Source organism: Macaca nemestrina, chromosome 7 (genome assembly GCF_043159975.1).
Source record: "Macaca nemestrina isolate mMacNem1 chromosome 7, mMacNem.hap1, whole genome shotgun sequence".
NCBI lineage: Eukaryota > Metazoa > Chordata > Mammalia > Primates > Cercopithecidae > Macaca > Macaca nemestrina.
Genome location: NC_092131.1, coordinates 77,213,705 through 77,229,363, shown reverse-complemented (window position 1 = coordinate 77,229,363; position 15,659 = coordinate 77,213,705). Strand labels below are relative to the sequence as shown.

At 39.6% G+C, this 15,659-nt stretch overlaps 1 protein-coding gene and 1 pseudogene across 7 annotated transcripts in view; one reads left to right on the top strand and one right to left on the bottom strand.

Moving 5' to 3' along the window:
• The window catches only part of LOC105477932 (striatin 3), a 141,819-nt gene that overhangs the window by 63,912 nt on the left and 62,248 nt on the right, over positions 1-15,659 (bottom strand). For 5 of the 7 annotated variants that reach the window (XM_011734799.2, XM_071100369.1, XM_011734801.2 and 2 more), the window contains exons 2-3: positions 4,908-5,011; positions 4,393-4,466 (exon numbers count right to left, since the gene is read on the bottom strand). In XM_011734799.2, coding sequence (XP_011733101.1) covers positions 4,393-4,466; positions 4,908-5,011 — 178 coding nt within the window. Of the gene's footprint in view, positions 1-4,392; positions 4,467-4,907; positions 5,012-10,416; positions 10,641-13,298; positions 14,075-15,659 lie in introns of those variants that run through there. The other 2 variants (XM_071100370.1, XM_071100371.1) reach the window with 2 other exon arrangements.
• LOC112425947 (HIG1 domain family member 1A, mitochondrial pseudogene) lies at positions 11,723-13,127 on the top strand (annotated as a pseudogene).

Sequence of the window (15,659 nt, the reverse complement as noted above, 5' to 3'; positions counted from 1 at the left end):
TCGATTGCCTTTGAAATTAAAAAGCTGTGGCCGGGCGCGGTGGCTCAAGCCTGTAATCCCAGCACTTTGGGAGGCCAAGACGGGCGGATCACGAGGTCAGGAGATCGAGATCATCCTGGCTAACACGGTGAAACCCCGTCTCTACTAAAAAAATACAAAAAACTAGCCGGGCGTGGTGGCGGACGCCTGTAGTCCCAGCTACTCGGGAGGCTGAGGCAGGAGAATGGCGTGAACCCGGGAGGCAGAGCTTGCAGTGAGCCGAGATCCGGCCACTGCACTCCAGCCTGGGCGACAGAGCGAGACTCCGTCTCAAAAAAAAAAAAAAAAAAGAAAAAAAAATTAAAAAGCTGTATTATATGAGCTATTCAAAATCAACACCGTTAAGATATTAGGCATACATAAAAATACTGAATACCTTAATTTGGGGTCTGTATCAATGGACCTTAAGTCTACATCACAGGACTTCATCTAGCTAAGTTCCTTTTTTAGAACTAAAATTAAACCAGAAAAGAGTTTTTACTATAGGTAAAGAGTCATATTTTATTTTCAGATAACAAAGTGTACACATTAAAAAAAAAAGAGTTTAGCCCAGGTGCAGTGGCTCACGCCTATAATCCCAGCACTTTGGGAGGCTGAGGTGGGCAGATCACTTGAGCATGGGAGTTCAACACCAGCCTGAGCAACATGGTGAAACGCCGTCTCTAGCAAAAATACAAAAATTAACCAGGCATGGCGGCACATGCCTGTAATCCCATCTACTCGGGAGGCTGAGGTAAAAAGGATCGCTTGAACCCAGGAGGCGGAGGTTACAGTGAGCCAAGATTGCACCACTGCACTACAGCCTGGGCGACAGAGCAAGACTGTGTCTTTAAAAAAAAAAAAAAGAGTTTAATAAACAGTATGATTTCAGATTAATCTCTCAACAAGCATCTCCAGAACAAAATTTAAAACTACTGACATTTATATTACAGAAATATTTCCCCATAAGTTCCCATTATTAACATAAAGACACGGTGAAGAAGAGAGGGACTTAGAAGATCAACCCTCATACTGAATGTTGAGGACTCTGTAAGGCTCCTAAGCTCCTCAAAGTCACTTAGTACCTGCTGGTAGTGATTCAAATATCCTCTTCAGACATTATTTCTCTAACCCTAACAATCCAGTTACTAATACCTCTAGCTGGGAACAGTGGCTAAGGTCTGCAATCCCAGCATTTTGGGAGTACAAGGCAGGTGGGTCGCTTGAGCCCAGGGGTTCAAGACCAGTCTGGGAAACATGTCAAAACCTTATCTCTAGAAAAAATGCAAAAATTAGCCAGGCATGGTGGCACGTGCCTGTAGTCCCAGCTACTTGGGAGGCTGAGGTGGGAGGATTGCATGAGCCTGGGAGACAGAGACTGCAGTGAGCCAAGATCACACTACTGCACTCCAACCTGGGCAACAGAGCAAGACCCTGTCTCAAAAAAAACCAAAAAACACTTCTTATTCTACCCCAAAAGTAAGTATTTCTTTGATTTCCAGAAATAATTATTTCAAATAGTCCCCCTGCTGATTTTTCTATTTATAACATTTTAAAATTACATATAACACATAATCACTGGAGAAAAAAATACTAAAAAAAAGAAGAAATACAACTGCCTAAAACCCTATTACCAAGAGTTAACAACTGGTAGTGCTTCAGTGTTTATCATTTCATATTTTCTACCTGAAAATATACATAATACAACCCCACCCTTTTAAAAAATGTGCCAATGTATATACTGCACTATAATCTGCTTCTGACACTAAATGTACCTTGAACATTCTCTGTATGGCAATACAGATTAACACAAAAAATGATTGCATAACATTCTATAGAAAACATATACCTATTTGACCAATCCCCTAATGTTGAAATTAGTTTCCATTTTCTATTATAAATAATGTTGCTAAGGATATTCTTGAAGTACATCAAGTGTATAGCTCAAGGAATTTTTGAACACGCCCATGTAACCAGTACCTAGATGAAGAAACAAAACACTATCAGCATCCCCAAAAGCCTTCCTTGTGCCCTCCAGTCACCAGCCACTCCAAAAAGGGTATGAACGCTATCTTGATTTCTAAAATTACTGAGAATTTTGAATATGATGTAATAATTACTTCAATTTTCAGTTTTATGTGATTAAACCATGTTGTCACATTCAGTTTTAGTTTGCTCACTTTTGTTGCTAAACAGCATTCTATTATGCTAACATATCACAATGTACTTATCCATTTATTCTGATTCTGAAGACTGTTCTAGTTGTTTCTAGATTTCCACTGTAAATAATGAGGCTATGAACATTCTTACACAAGCTTCATGATGAACATATATATGCCTTTTGAGGAGTGGAGTTACTGGATCATAGGGTATGTATATAAATATTTTTGAGACAGGGTCTCACTTTGTCATCCAAGAGGGAGTAGAGTGGTGTGAACAAAATTCACTGTCACCTTGACCTCCCAGGCTCATGCAATCCTCCTACTTCAGCCCCCTAAATGCTGGGCTACAGGCATGTAACACCAAGCCTGGGTAATTTTTGTATTTTTTGTAGAGATGAGGTTTCGCCATATTGTCCAGGCTGGTCTTGAACTCCTGGGATCAAGTGATGCAATGCCTCGGCTTCCCAAAATGCTAGGATTACAGGAGTGAACCACTGCACCTGGCCTAGGATATGTATGTTATATCCTCTTTAGTAATAGTCACAGTGTCAAGTCACTTTCAGAGCAGCATTATCCATTTATAATCCTAACACCAATGTCTACGAATTCTGGTTACTCCACATCCTCAACACTTAATATTGACTCTTTTGCATTTTAGCCATTCTGGTCAGTGTCTAATTATATTCCATCGTGGTTTTAAGTTGTATTTTCTTAATAACTAATAAAAATCAAGCAACATTTCATATTTTTATTGGCCATTTATATATCCTCTTCTATGGTGTGTCTTTTTAAGTCTTTTGCCCATTATTCTATCTGACCATTTGTTTTCTAAATGTAGAAGAAAGGGAACTCTTTTATATTTGAATATAACCTATTTATAAGGTTAGGTTTAGGCTATATCTATTTATTTTACTGAGAGAGGGGTATAAATACTCACATATCTTCTACTTTGATCAAATCAATATTTTGTACATTTTCTTTCCCATATTGGGTATATAAAAGGCGACACTGTTTCATTTAATATTATCTCCATATATACTCTGATGTAAATAATTCTATAATATTTTGTTCACACGATGTATTTTTGCCCATCCCTTTGTTTGGTTTTCCACTGAACACCCTGACAAATTTTTCTATATAACTGAAAACATTTTACTTCACTGTTATTGTGTGTCCTGTAAAGAAAATACTTGGATATTATTTTATTCCTCAACTTGAGGAACTTTTAATATTTAGGTTAATACAGATAAAAACAGATTTGTTTTGCCACAATTTCAGTTGCAAGCAAAAAAGATTTATCTTGCTTTATACAAACTGTTACACTGGGACCACCTAGCCAATTCTGACTCTGCTTAGCCTCTACTGCAGGTACAACGTGGCTTTAACTAGCCTCCCTTCTTTACACAGACCAAGCCCTACAGTTCTAGAAGTGTCTGCTTATTTTCTGAATATTCTAGCCATACTGGAAATAAAATGAGTCAAAAAAAAAAAAAAAAAAAAAAAAAAAAAAAAAAAAAAAGCTCTGAATTAACCGGGTATTTTTCTGGTGAAGTCACTCTACTCCCTTTAACTGCAAAGAGACGACTATAATAATCATGGCTCAGAACAAACAGACCTTCCATGTTTCTGTTCCTGATTTTTGCTTTTTCCAAGGAGGAGATTCTAATATAGTTAGTTTCCTGGCATCAGAATAAGCCTTCATAACCACTGAAAAGCCAGGTCAAAGAAAACCTATGCCACTCCCATCTTGGTCTCTTAATTTTATATATATGATAACAAACGGAAGCTCTAATAAAGTTCTACCGCTAAGACTGAAAGTGTTAAAGATTAAAAAATAAATCAACTGCAAATTGTATGTATGGTGTGTGTTTCTGCCAAGTTCTACATACTTAATATTGAACTCAAAAACAATTAAGTAAATTTTTAAAATTTACTGTAATACCTAAACTTCCTTACCTTTCAGCTCAAATTACTACCATAAATGCAGCCACACTTTTACATAGATTTCAACTCAAGGATAAGACAAGTCGCCTTAGGATTAAGATGTACATGAAACTATTTATTTTTATTCATTTAATATTTTTTCCCAAATTCCAGACAGTTTACAATAGTCATTCTCTAATATTATCAAACCAAAATGGGGGTAAAGGGAACATGTCTATATATAAAAAATGAATTAAAAAAAAAAAAGTAACAGAAGAATCAAGTTTACCTGACTCAAAGGTTGGCATTTTCAAGTCACCTTGGTTCAGTTCCGTGCCATATTTTAATTTGTGATATTTTGCCCTGAAAATTTAATCACAAATTAGTAATAATAACTTCTTCCTTTTGTCACTCTTGTTTTATATTATTCCAATAACAAAACATAATGTGAATGTTTGTTTCTTTAAACTTTGTTTGCAAAGAACGTTGAAGACTCTATTGCTGTAAAAGAAAAAAATGTAAGTTTCCCAAGTAACACATATCCAAAAGTTAAAAAAAGATCAATTATCCTTTGTCTTTTTTTTAAGTTCCAAAATTTAGATTCTGTAACAAAACACATTTCAATTGAAGTATCTTAATCTCTTTTGCCTTTCTTTCCCAAGTACGAATCAAATCAAGATAGCATCATGTATTTGGGCAAGGATTTGTACCTTTCAAAGAAAGCTGCCAAATACAGAGTACAATGGTATACATGAGTACACTATTGTTCTACTTTATTCATGTAACAAAATGACGCACACGTACCTTTCTTGTTTTAATGCATACTCTAACATCTTTATTCTTCTTACTAAGTCCTTCTTCAGATTCTCTTGACCTTTTCTTTCTCCTTGTAGAAATGCAATCCGGGCCTAAAAACATAAAAGATGCATTTATTTACATTTTCCCTTAACCATACATAGGAAACTGAAAAATGGAAAACAATAAATGCAAACTTTTGCACTTGATTGATGATATCAAGATTTTAAATTCATAAAAACGGGCCAGGCAATGGCTCACACCTGTAATCTCAGCACTTTGGTAGGCCAAGGCAGTAGGATTTCTTGAGACAAGGAGTTTTAGACCAGCCTATGAAACACAGCGAGACCTCATCTCTACAAAAAATTTTAAAAATTGGCCAGGTGTAGTGGTGTGTGCCCACAGTCCTAGCTACTCGAAGCTGAGAAGACTCTGTCTCAAACAAAAAAAAACTCATAAAATGGCCACACTTTCCGTTAGATCTAACACATTCCTTTTAAAATAAGATAACTATAAATTAGCTAGTTTATAATCCTTAAGATTCCTAATATTAGTATTTCACCTTCACATAACCTTGAAAGAAAAATATACATAAAAATGGCACCTAATTCCTAACATACAATTCACAAAGAACTGAAAAACATGTTCACAAATAGATAAATATGTCAGAAAGTGAGATATTATTTCAAAAATCAGATTACTTCAAAAGCTTTTCTTAAAATACTAGAAAATTTATAATCTGAGCTGGGCACGTGGCTCATGCCTGTAATCCCAGCACTTTGGGAGGCCGAGGCGTGCCTGAGGTTAGGAGTTCAAGACCAGGAGTTCAAGACCAGCCTGGCCAACACGGTGAAACCCCATCTCTACAAAAATACAAAAATTAGCTGTGCATGATGGCAGGTGCCTGTAATCCCAGCTACCTGGAAGGCAAAGGCAGGAGAATCGCTTGAACCTGGGAGGCGGAAGTTACAGTGAGCCAAGATAGCGCCACTACATTCCGGACCGGGCAACAGAGCGAGACTCCGTCTCAAAAGAAAAAAAAAAGAGAAAAATGAAAATTTATAATCTTTCCATTGTACCACCCCACTCCAAATTCTGTTTTAATTCTTGAAATGGTAAATGCCATGGTAATACAAATAGTTTAAGTAAGGCCACCATATATTCCATTACCTCATTGCTTTCTATTGTCACTTTTCCACTGTGAGAGAATTTTTTTCCTTAAGTGCCTTTTATCCTTATTTCCTGAAAAAGGCAATTCTCTGCCTTTTTCTAGCCCTTCCCTGTATGTTAGCCTCCTTTAACCACCTCACACTAAAGAATAATGTTGAAAGAGACTGGCATCTGTCTGAGGACATTTGCCATTATCCACACATTCACAATAAAACTAATTTTCACAAGAGGTAGAATGTTCTTGCAGAGATGACACAGGTGCATTTGTTCAGTATGAGAAAGAAAGCTATTTAGTAAGCTAAACTGTGGTTAAAATTTTAGTCAGGATGTGTTGATTTCTACAAGACAAATATATTAGCCAAGGATACCAGCTAAACCAAAACTACTAATAAAAACACCTAATAAATAATTGCTGTCATCAAAAAAACTGTTACCCTAAAAAAAATTTGTATGAAATTATCTACAACTTCGTAACACCTGAAAAGCTATAAACAGCTACAGAGTTCATGACCAGCCTTGGCAACACAGCGAGACCCTGTTTGTACCAAAAAATCAATAATTAGCCAGGCGTGGTAGCATGTTCCTGTAGTCTTAGCTACTTGGCAGGCTGAAGCAGGAGAATCGCTTGAGCCCAGGAGTGAGGCTAGAGTGAGCTACGATCACATCACTGCCCTCTAGCCTGGGCGACCAGCAAGACCCTGCCTCTACAAAATAAAAATTTTTTAAAAATTAAAATAAATAAATAAATAAACAGCTGCATGACACTTATAACTACATATTTTCAAAATTTTAAAAAAGCACTAGGAGGAATAATAAAGGTCCAGAACCTAATAGTCTATGATCCTGAAGAAAAGAACAGCACTTACTCTCTATCAAGTTACGGAGCAAAGGGAAAAGATGTCAAATTCGTTATACACTTTCAAGAAAGATTTTGACTAGGGTTTTCTCCCTGTATTGGCTGCTTGTTGTTGTTGTTGTTATTGTTTCTAAAAACCACTAAGCCCATACTATAGAACAATGATGTAACTCTCAATTTTCAGATCTAATAAGCGTTCTAAAATTACCATTACGAAAAGCTGAAGGAAACCTGTTTTATTATTCTGCTTCTGAAGTAAAAATTGGTGGGTTTCTGATTGAGAAAGGCATTGAAACTAGGTGAAAGTCGTAACGTCCTCTAAGAGATTCTTTTTTAAAAAGACTACCCAGCAGTAGTATTTCCTAGTAGAATCTTACACTGTTGTGAGAATTGGTTTTCATTTCCTTCTTTTGCATTTTTGTATTACCAACTATCCACACTTAGGGAATCTAAGACAAGCACAAACCACACACCAAAAGTAAAAATCCCAAAGCAGTACTGAACAGAGGGCTGAAAGGAAATAATTTGCATGAATTTAGGACAAGGAAAAGGCTCAAGAATTAATTAAAACAAAACCTTTTTAAAAAATGTGGACTAGGGTGGACACTGTGATTCACACCTGTAATCCCAGCTCTTTGGGAGTCCAAGGCAGAAGGATCAGTTAAGCCCAGGAGTTTGAGACCAGCCTGGCCAACATAGCAACATCTTCTCTTCACCAAAAATTTAAAAGTTAACTGGGTGTGGCGGTGTGCGCCTGTAGTCCCAGCTACTTAAGGGGCTGAAGCAGGAGGATCATTTAAGCCGAGGGGTCAAGGCTGCAGTGAGCCATGATTGCCAATGCACTCCAGCCTGGGTGACAGAGCAAGACCCTGTCTAAAGAAAAAAAAAGGAAAAAAAACACAAAAAACCATCACCACCACCACCACCAACACATGGATTAACCAAAAACACATGGAAGAGGACCAAGTAAAGAGAGAAGCCATAATGACTGGAACTGATCTTATGACCTCTTATCATCAAGTATCTAGAGGGTAAACTGATTGAAAAGGTCAAGGTTATACCTAATAGTGATAATAACATAACAATGACCAATTAAATAATAAGTTAAGCACTTAGTATAGGATCATTAACAATAGACTTTTCAGCAACGTTATAGCATCATCTCTGCAAATAAACACTTTTAAAAGTAACCTCAAAAAACACATTCCCCATGGCAGCAAAAAATAAAAGTACCGAAAAAAGGCATGGTGGCACATGACAGCTACTTGGGAAGCTGAGGAGGGGGAGAACTGCTTGAGCCCAGGACTTCGAGACCAGCCTGGGCAACCCAGTGAGACTCCATCTCCAAAACCATAATAGAAAAATAAAAGTAACTAGGAAAAAAAACACCAAAGATGGGCAAGAGCTTTATACAGAAAATATAAAAATTTAACAAAGGCATTAAAGACAACCTAAACGGACTAGCTGACTACTGTAAAAATATCAACTTTCACCCAAATTGACTGACAGATTTAATTTCAAATTCTGAATTTGTATGTCTAGAACCTGACAAGCTGATACTAAAATTTACCAAAAAAAAAAAAAAAATTCAAATTACCTAGAACAGCCAAGACAATTACAAAGAATAAGATGGGCCAAACAGAAGGGGCTCATGCCTATAATCCTAGCACTCTGGGAGGCTGAGGAGGGCCGATTGTTTGAGACCAGGAGTTCAAGACCAGCCTGGGCAACACAGCAAAACTCTATCTCTACAAAATACAAAAATTAGACAGGTGTGGTGGGACGCACCTGTAGTCCCACCTATGTGGGAGGATCACTTGAGCCCAGGAGGTAGAGGCTGCAGTGAGCTATGATCACGCCACTGCAGTCCAACCCGGGCAACAGAGTTTCAAGAGAAGAAAAAAGAATGGGGTCATAGAATTTGCTCTACTAAACAATAATATATATTATAACACTGCAGAAATTAAGACACTGATGATTCAGGGATAGTGAAATGAACCAAAGAAACAGAACAGAAATTCCAGAAACAAACTAAAGCATAGAAGATCACATGATTTATGAAAGATGGCAGTGCAGAACATTGAGAAAAAAAAAGGTTGCTTCAAAAATGGTGCTTAGTAACAGAGAATCCAAATGTGGGCTAAAAATGAAAATGAGGCCGGGCGTGGTGGCTCACGTCTGTAATCTCAGCACTTTGGGAGGCTGAGGTGGGCAGATCAAGAGGTCAGGAAATCAAGACCATCCTGGCTAACACGGTGAAACCCCGTCTCTACTAAAAATACAAAAAATTAGCCGGGCATGGTGGCGGGGGCACCCGTAATCCCAGCTACTTGGGAGGCTGAGGTAGGAGAATGGCGTGAACCCAGGAGACAGAACTTGCAGTGAGCCAAGATGGCGCCACTGCACTCCAGCCTGGGTGACAGAGCAAGACTCCGTCTCAAAAAAAAAAGAAAAAGAAAAAAAGAAAAGGAACATCTGCCTGATACTTTCTGCCTCATACAGTTCCAGGAGGATTACAGATCTAAATATGAAGGCAGAACAGTACTGCTTTTAGGATATAACAAGTATCTTCACAACTTCAGGTTAAAGGAAGATTTCTTGAAAAAGACAAAAACACTAGCCATAAAGAAAAGGATTAAAAATTCATTACAATTAAAAAATTTTTACTCAAGATAAAAGAGGAATTGGCAACCTACCCCACGCTTGTTTTTGCATAGCCCTAAAACTAAAAATGTTTTTTAAAGTATCACAAAATAAGAAACAAAGAATAGGCAACACAAACCCTTTGTGGCCCACAAAACCTAATATACTTACTTTAAAAGTCTGTCAATCTCCCATACTAATATCAGACAAAATAGGCTTAAAATTTTAAAAGGGACAAGAGACAAAGAACTTTATATACAGTCATGTGCCACAATGACATTTCAGTGAATGACACACTGCATATACAACAGGGGTCCCATTATGATTATAACAGAGCTGAAAAATTCCTATTACCTAGTGAAGTCGTAGAAGTCTAGAAGTCATAGCTATTCTAACATTGTAGTGGGACGCATTAGACGCATTACTCACATTTGTCCTGATGCTGTTATAAACAAATCTACTGTGTTGTCAGTGGTACAGAAGTACAATACATATAATTATGTACAGTGCTTAATACTTACAATAACAATAATGACTATTCTACAGTTGATTTACTATATGTTTTTGTTTTGAGACACCCAGACTGGGTTGTAGTGTGCAGTCAAAGGTCACTGTACCCTCTAAGTCCTAGGCTCAGGTGATCCTCCTGCTTCAGCTTAAGGCTCGGGCCACCAGCCAGGCTAATTTTTTAGAAATTACTTTTGTAGAGAAGGGTGTTGCTTTGTTGCCCAGGCTGGCCTTGAACTCCTGGCCTCAAGTGGTCCTCTCACCTTAGCCTTCCAAGTTGCTGAGATTACAGGTGTGAGCCATCATGCCTGGTTCTATCGTTATTTTAGAGTATATTCCTACCTATAAAAAGAAAAGTTAACTGCAAAAGTGCCTCAGGCAGGTCCTTCAGGAAGTATTCCAGAAGAAGATATTGTTGTCACGGAAGATGACAGTTCCATGTGTGTTACTGCCTTTGAAGACCTTCCAGTGGGACAAGATGTGGAGGTAGAAGACAATGATACTAACCCAGGCCTTCCTAGGCCTTACATAGGCATAGATTAATATGTCTGTCTGTGTCTTCATTTCTAACAAAAAAAGTTTGAAACGTAAAAATAAATTAAAATTTTAAAAACTAGAAGAAAGCTAATAGAATAAGGATAAAAAGAAAACATTTTTATATAGCTGTACAATGTGCTTTTGTTTTAAACTAAGTGTTATTACAAAAGAGCTAAAATGCTGAAAAAATGAAAATGTATGAAGTAAAATAATTAGGGTAAGCTAATTTATCATTGAAGAAAAATATTTCACATAAATTTAGTAAAGTCTAAGTGTACAATGTTTATAAAATCTACGGGAGAGACAATAATGCCACAGGCCTACAAATTCACTCACCACTCACTCACTGACTCAACCAGAGCAATTTCCAATCCTAAAAGCTCCATTCATGGTCAGTGCCCTATACAGTCGTACCATTTTTTATCTTTCTTTTTTCTGAGACAGGGCCTCACTCTGTCATCCAGGCTACAGTGCAGTGGCACGATCACAGTTCACTGCAGCCTCAACCTCTCTAAGTTCAGGTGATCCTCCCATCTCAGCTTCCCGAGCAGCTGGAACCACAAGTATCTACTACACAACTGGCTAACTTTTCTATTTTTTTGTAAAGATGGGGTTTCACCACGTCGCCCAGGCTGGGCTCAAACTCCTGGCCTCAAGCAATCCTCCCTCCTCAGCCTCCCAGAGTACTAGGATTACAGGTGTGAGCGACAGCACCTGGCCCCAATTTTTTACTATACCTTTTCTATGTTTAGATACACAAATACATACCACTGTGTTACAACTGCCTATAGTATTCAGTACAGTAACATGCTATACAGGTTTGTGGTCTCAGAACAATGAGCTATACCATATAGCCCAAGTGCAGGCTACATTATCTAGTTTGTGTAAGCATATTCTGTGATGTTCACGAGATGAAATCATCTAACGATACATTTCTCAAAACGTATTCTTGTCATTAAGTGACACGACTATACTAATGACAAGAAGATATGACAGCTATAAACACACACACATCTAGTAATAGACCACCAAAACATATGAAGTGAAAACTGACAGAATAGAAGGGAGAATAGACAACAGTAGGTGGAGATTCAATACCCCACTGTAAATAATGGATAGAACCACCAGACAAACGGTAACGAAGAAAACAGGATCTGAACAACACAACAAATCAGCTCTAACAAACATATGCAGAACACTTCACCCAACAAAAAAATACACATCTTAAGTGCACACGGGACAGTCTCCAGAAGAGACCATGTAAGTTGAGTCACAAGTTAAGTCTCAATAACTTTTTTATTTTTTTGAAACAGGGTTTCATTCTGTCACTCAGGCTGGAGTGCAGTGGTGCAATCTCAACTCACTGCAACCTCCATCTCCTGGGTTCAAGTGATTCTCCTGCCTCAGTCTCCTGAGTAGCTGGGACTACAGGCGCACGCCACTAAACCCAGCTAATTCTTGTATTTTTTGGTAGAGACAGGGTTTCACCATGCTGGCCAAGCTGGTCTCGAACTCCTGACCTCAAGTGATCTGCCCACCTTGGCCTCCCAAAGTGCTGGGATTACAGGTATTAGCCACCATGCTCAGCCAAGTCTCAGTAACTTTAAAAAGACAGATATCAAAGTTTCTTCTCTGACCACAAAAAGATCAAGTTAGAAATCAATAACAAAAGAAAACTGGAAATTCACAAGTTTGTGGAAATTAAACAACATACTCTTAACCAATGGATCAAAGAAGAAAAATCAGGTAACAGAAACAAATGAAAACAAACACAGGACATACCAAAACTTAGAGGATGCAATGTAAGCAGTGTTCAGGAGGAAATTTATAGATATAAATGCTTACATTAAAAAACAAGAAAAGAGCCAGGTGCGGTGGCTCATGCCTGTAATACCAACACTTTGAGAGGCCGAGGCAGGCGGATCACTTGAGGTCAGGAGTTCGAGACCAACCTGGCCAACATGGCGAAACCCCATCTCTAGTAAAAATACAAAAATTAGGCAGGTGTGGTGGTGCGCATCTGTAGTCCCAGCTATTCGGGAGGGTGAAGCATGAGAATCACTTGAACCTGGGAGGCGGAGGTTGCAGTAAGCTGGCAATAGAGCGAGTCTCCGTCTAAAAAAGAAAAACAAAAAACAAAAAACTATACACAAGAAAAGACAGGGTATAGGAGCTGGGATTTGAAGCCAGTTGGATTACGAGGGTTTTGTTGCTCTTGGGAGATTCTTCTAGCAATTTCCATACCAACCAACACAGATGTTTCTCTTTCTTCATATGATGATCAGGGATCCAAATGCATCCAAAAAGCTAGAGGCACCATTTGTCCCCCATTGGAACAGCAGGTTTTGCAGCAATTGTTGCAGTGGATATACAAATTGAAGAGCAGGAGAAATATTAAAATGTCCCTTCACCTGATCCACATGCATGTGGCAGCCCAAGGTTTTGTGGTGGGAACAATGACGGTTGGTGTGAGCTATTCCATGCATTGAGAATTCTGGGCAAAACCTAAGCCTTAGAAGAAGAGATGCAGGCTGGGCACAGTGGCTCACACCTGCAATCCCAGCACTTTGGGAGTGTGAGGGGGGCGGATCACCTGAGGTCAGGAGTTTGAGACCAGCCTGGCTAATAGGGTGAAACTCCATCTCTACTAAAAAATACAAAAATTAGTCAGTTGTGGGGGTGCGCACCTGTAATCCCAAGAACTCCAGAGGCTGAGGCAGGAGAATCACTTGAACTCGGAGGTGAAGGTTGCAGTGAGCCAAGATTGCACCACTGCACTCCAGCCAGCGCACAACAGGGAAAGGTCCCATCTCAAAAAAACAAAAACAAAAACAAAAAAAAACAAAGAGAGTCTTGGTCTTGGTGCTGTCTTGGTCTTCGTCTTATTGGAGGAGCTTGCTCTAGTCAGACATGTCATTATTGAGGTTAAGTGTTCACATAGAAAACACATTATTTGATGGAATTCAGATGATAACACACTATTTTAAGTATTGATTTCCTTTCCTGCAGGCTTGATTTGCTTGGTGACCAAATTACTAGTCACTAGTTCACTAGTGAACTAGGTCATTCAGAGGAAGCAAGTTAACAGAAAAGAAATATGTCACCTAATGCACTTGACTATGTAAAAATATCCACCTTCTTAAACTGTTACAGTGAAATTAGTTCTAAAGAAGATAGTAGGCCAATCCAGAAGTACTCCCAGTTTGCTGCAGAAGCCCACATGCTTTGGATGTTATATAGGAGTCCTATTTACCCCAGTTAATATACTTTCTTCTGCCTGCCTAGTAGACTGGTTGGCTCCTTAAGTGCACGGGGGTGCAGTGGTTTATGTCTGTAATCTCAGCACTTTAGGAGACTAAGACAGAAGGTTCACTTGAGGCCAGGAGTTCAAGACCAGCCTGGGCAACAGAGCAAGACCCATCTAAAAAAAAACAAAAAGAGGCCAGGAGCGGTGGCTCACACCTGTAATCCCAGCACTCTGGGAGGCTGAGGCAGGTGGACCACCTGAGGTCAGGAGTTCGAGACCAGCCTGACCAACCCCATCTCTACTAAAAAATTAACCAGGCATAGTGGTGGCAGGCATCTGTAATCCCAACTACTCAGGAAGCTGAGGAACAAGAATCACTTATACCAGCCTGGGTGACAAGAGTGAAACTCCAACTCACAAAAAAAAACAACAAACAAAAAAAGTGCATGGGGCCAGACATCTGTAAACCCAGTGCTTTGGGATGCTGTGTGTTAGATATGAGTTCTAAATTTATTTTCGAAGAATATGTCAGTATGTTCACTTCTTTCTTTGCCTTCTACTTTTAAACTTAACTTCCTCATAAAGCATCTTTTTCGATTACCTACTCCACCCTGACTCACCTGCTCCACTCTACATTCCAGTCACCTGCTCCTCCCTAACTCATTCCCATTACCTGCTACCACCTGCTCTGCCCTGACCCCCGCCAAAGCACTCGCCGCGTCATTCTTTTTAAATTAGACAATCAGAATTAGTTTAGCCTGTGCGGTCTAACCCTAACCAACAGGGGAACAACACAGCAGCAAGGGGTCACATGCATCAGGGATAAGAACCCCTTCCTCTCCCTTGTCCAACTGTGTGCTCATCATTCTTCCATCTGTAATGGCGCACCCTTCTATATAGAAGTAACTTGTCTTGCTGAGAATTCAAAAGGAAATTTTATATTTGAGTGCTGCTTCTTTTTGCAGCACCAAAACTTTATATATATAACAATTTGGGGGCTCATCTAGGATTACATTCCCCTCTGGGGACAGTCTCTGGTTCTCTCTCATGAGGAGGTGCACCCTGCCCTATTGTGGCAGCCTCAGGGGTGAGATATCAAGACCCAGCCAGTGTGAGGAATAACCCAAGCTCTCAGCAATGCCAGGGGTGGGGTGGGGTGGGGTGGGGTGGGGTGGGGTGGGGTGGGCCGGGGTGGGACTGGCCAGCAACCTAGCTTAAAGGATCCTCACATACTGTGGCTACAACTCTGTGCACAGGCCAAGGAAGGAGAAGGTAGGAGCTGGTAAAGTACTTCCTTTGTGGTCAAATTCTGGAGGGCTAAATGCGTGTATGTGTGAATGATCATCAACAACCCTGCTTGCGGTGTTGTGTGGATGGTGACAAGTCCTACTGCTGAACGAAGTGAGTGGGTCCTCTCCGTGGTTCTGTAGCTACCTTATATGGCTTAGAACAGATCCTGCCATGGGATTTATACCAGCATGCCAACACTAAGAGGGGCCTAATTCTCCCTTAGGGGAGCAGCCAGAGAGGACAGCATGAGTAGGAAGTGTGCAAAGGACCTTCAGAGGGGGAAAGGGGGGAAACAGGTCAACCTCCCAGGACAAGCAAGACAAGACACTCCCCGGTTTGAGGGATTGAGCCTTCCAGGACATGCAAGACGAGACATCCCTGGTGTTAAGGGGTTGAACCTTCCACTAATTTCAGGGTTGAATCTGACATAACCCCCCGACTTTTCCTTTCTTCTTGGGGGAAGACAGAGTAGCTCTACTCCTGCAGGTCCCTACCCTAGAGGCAGAGAGAG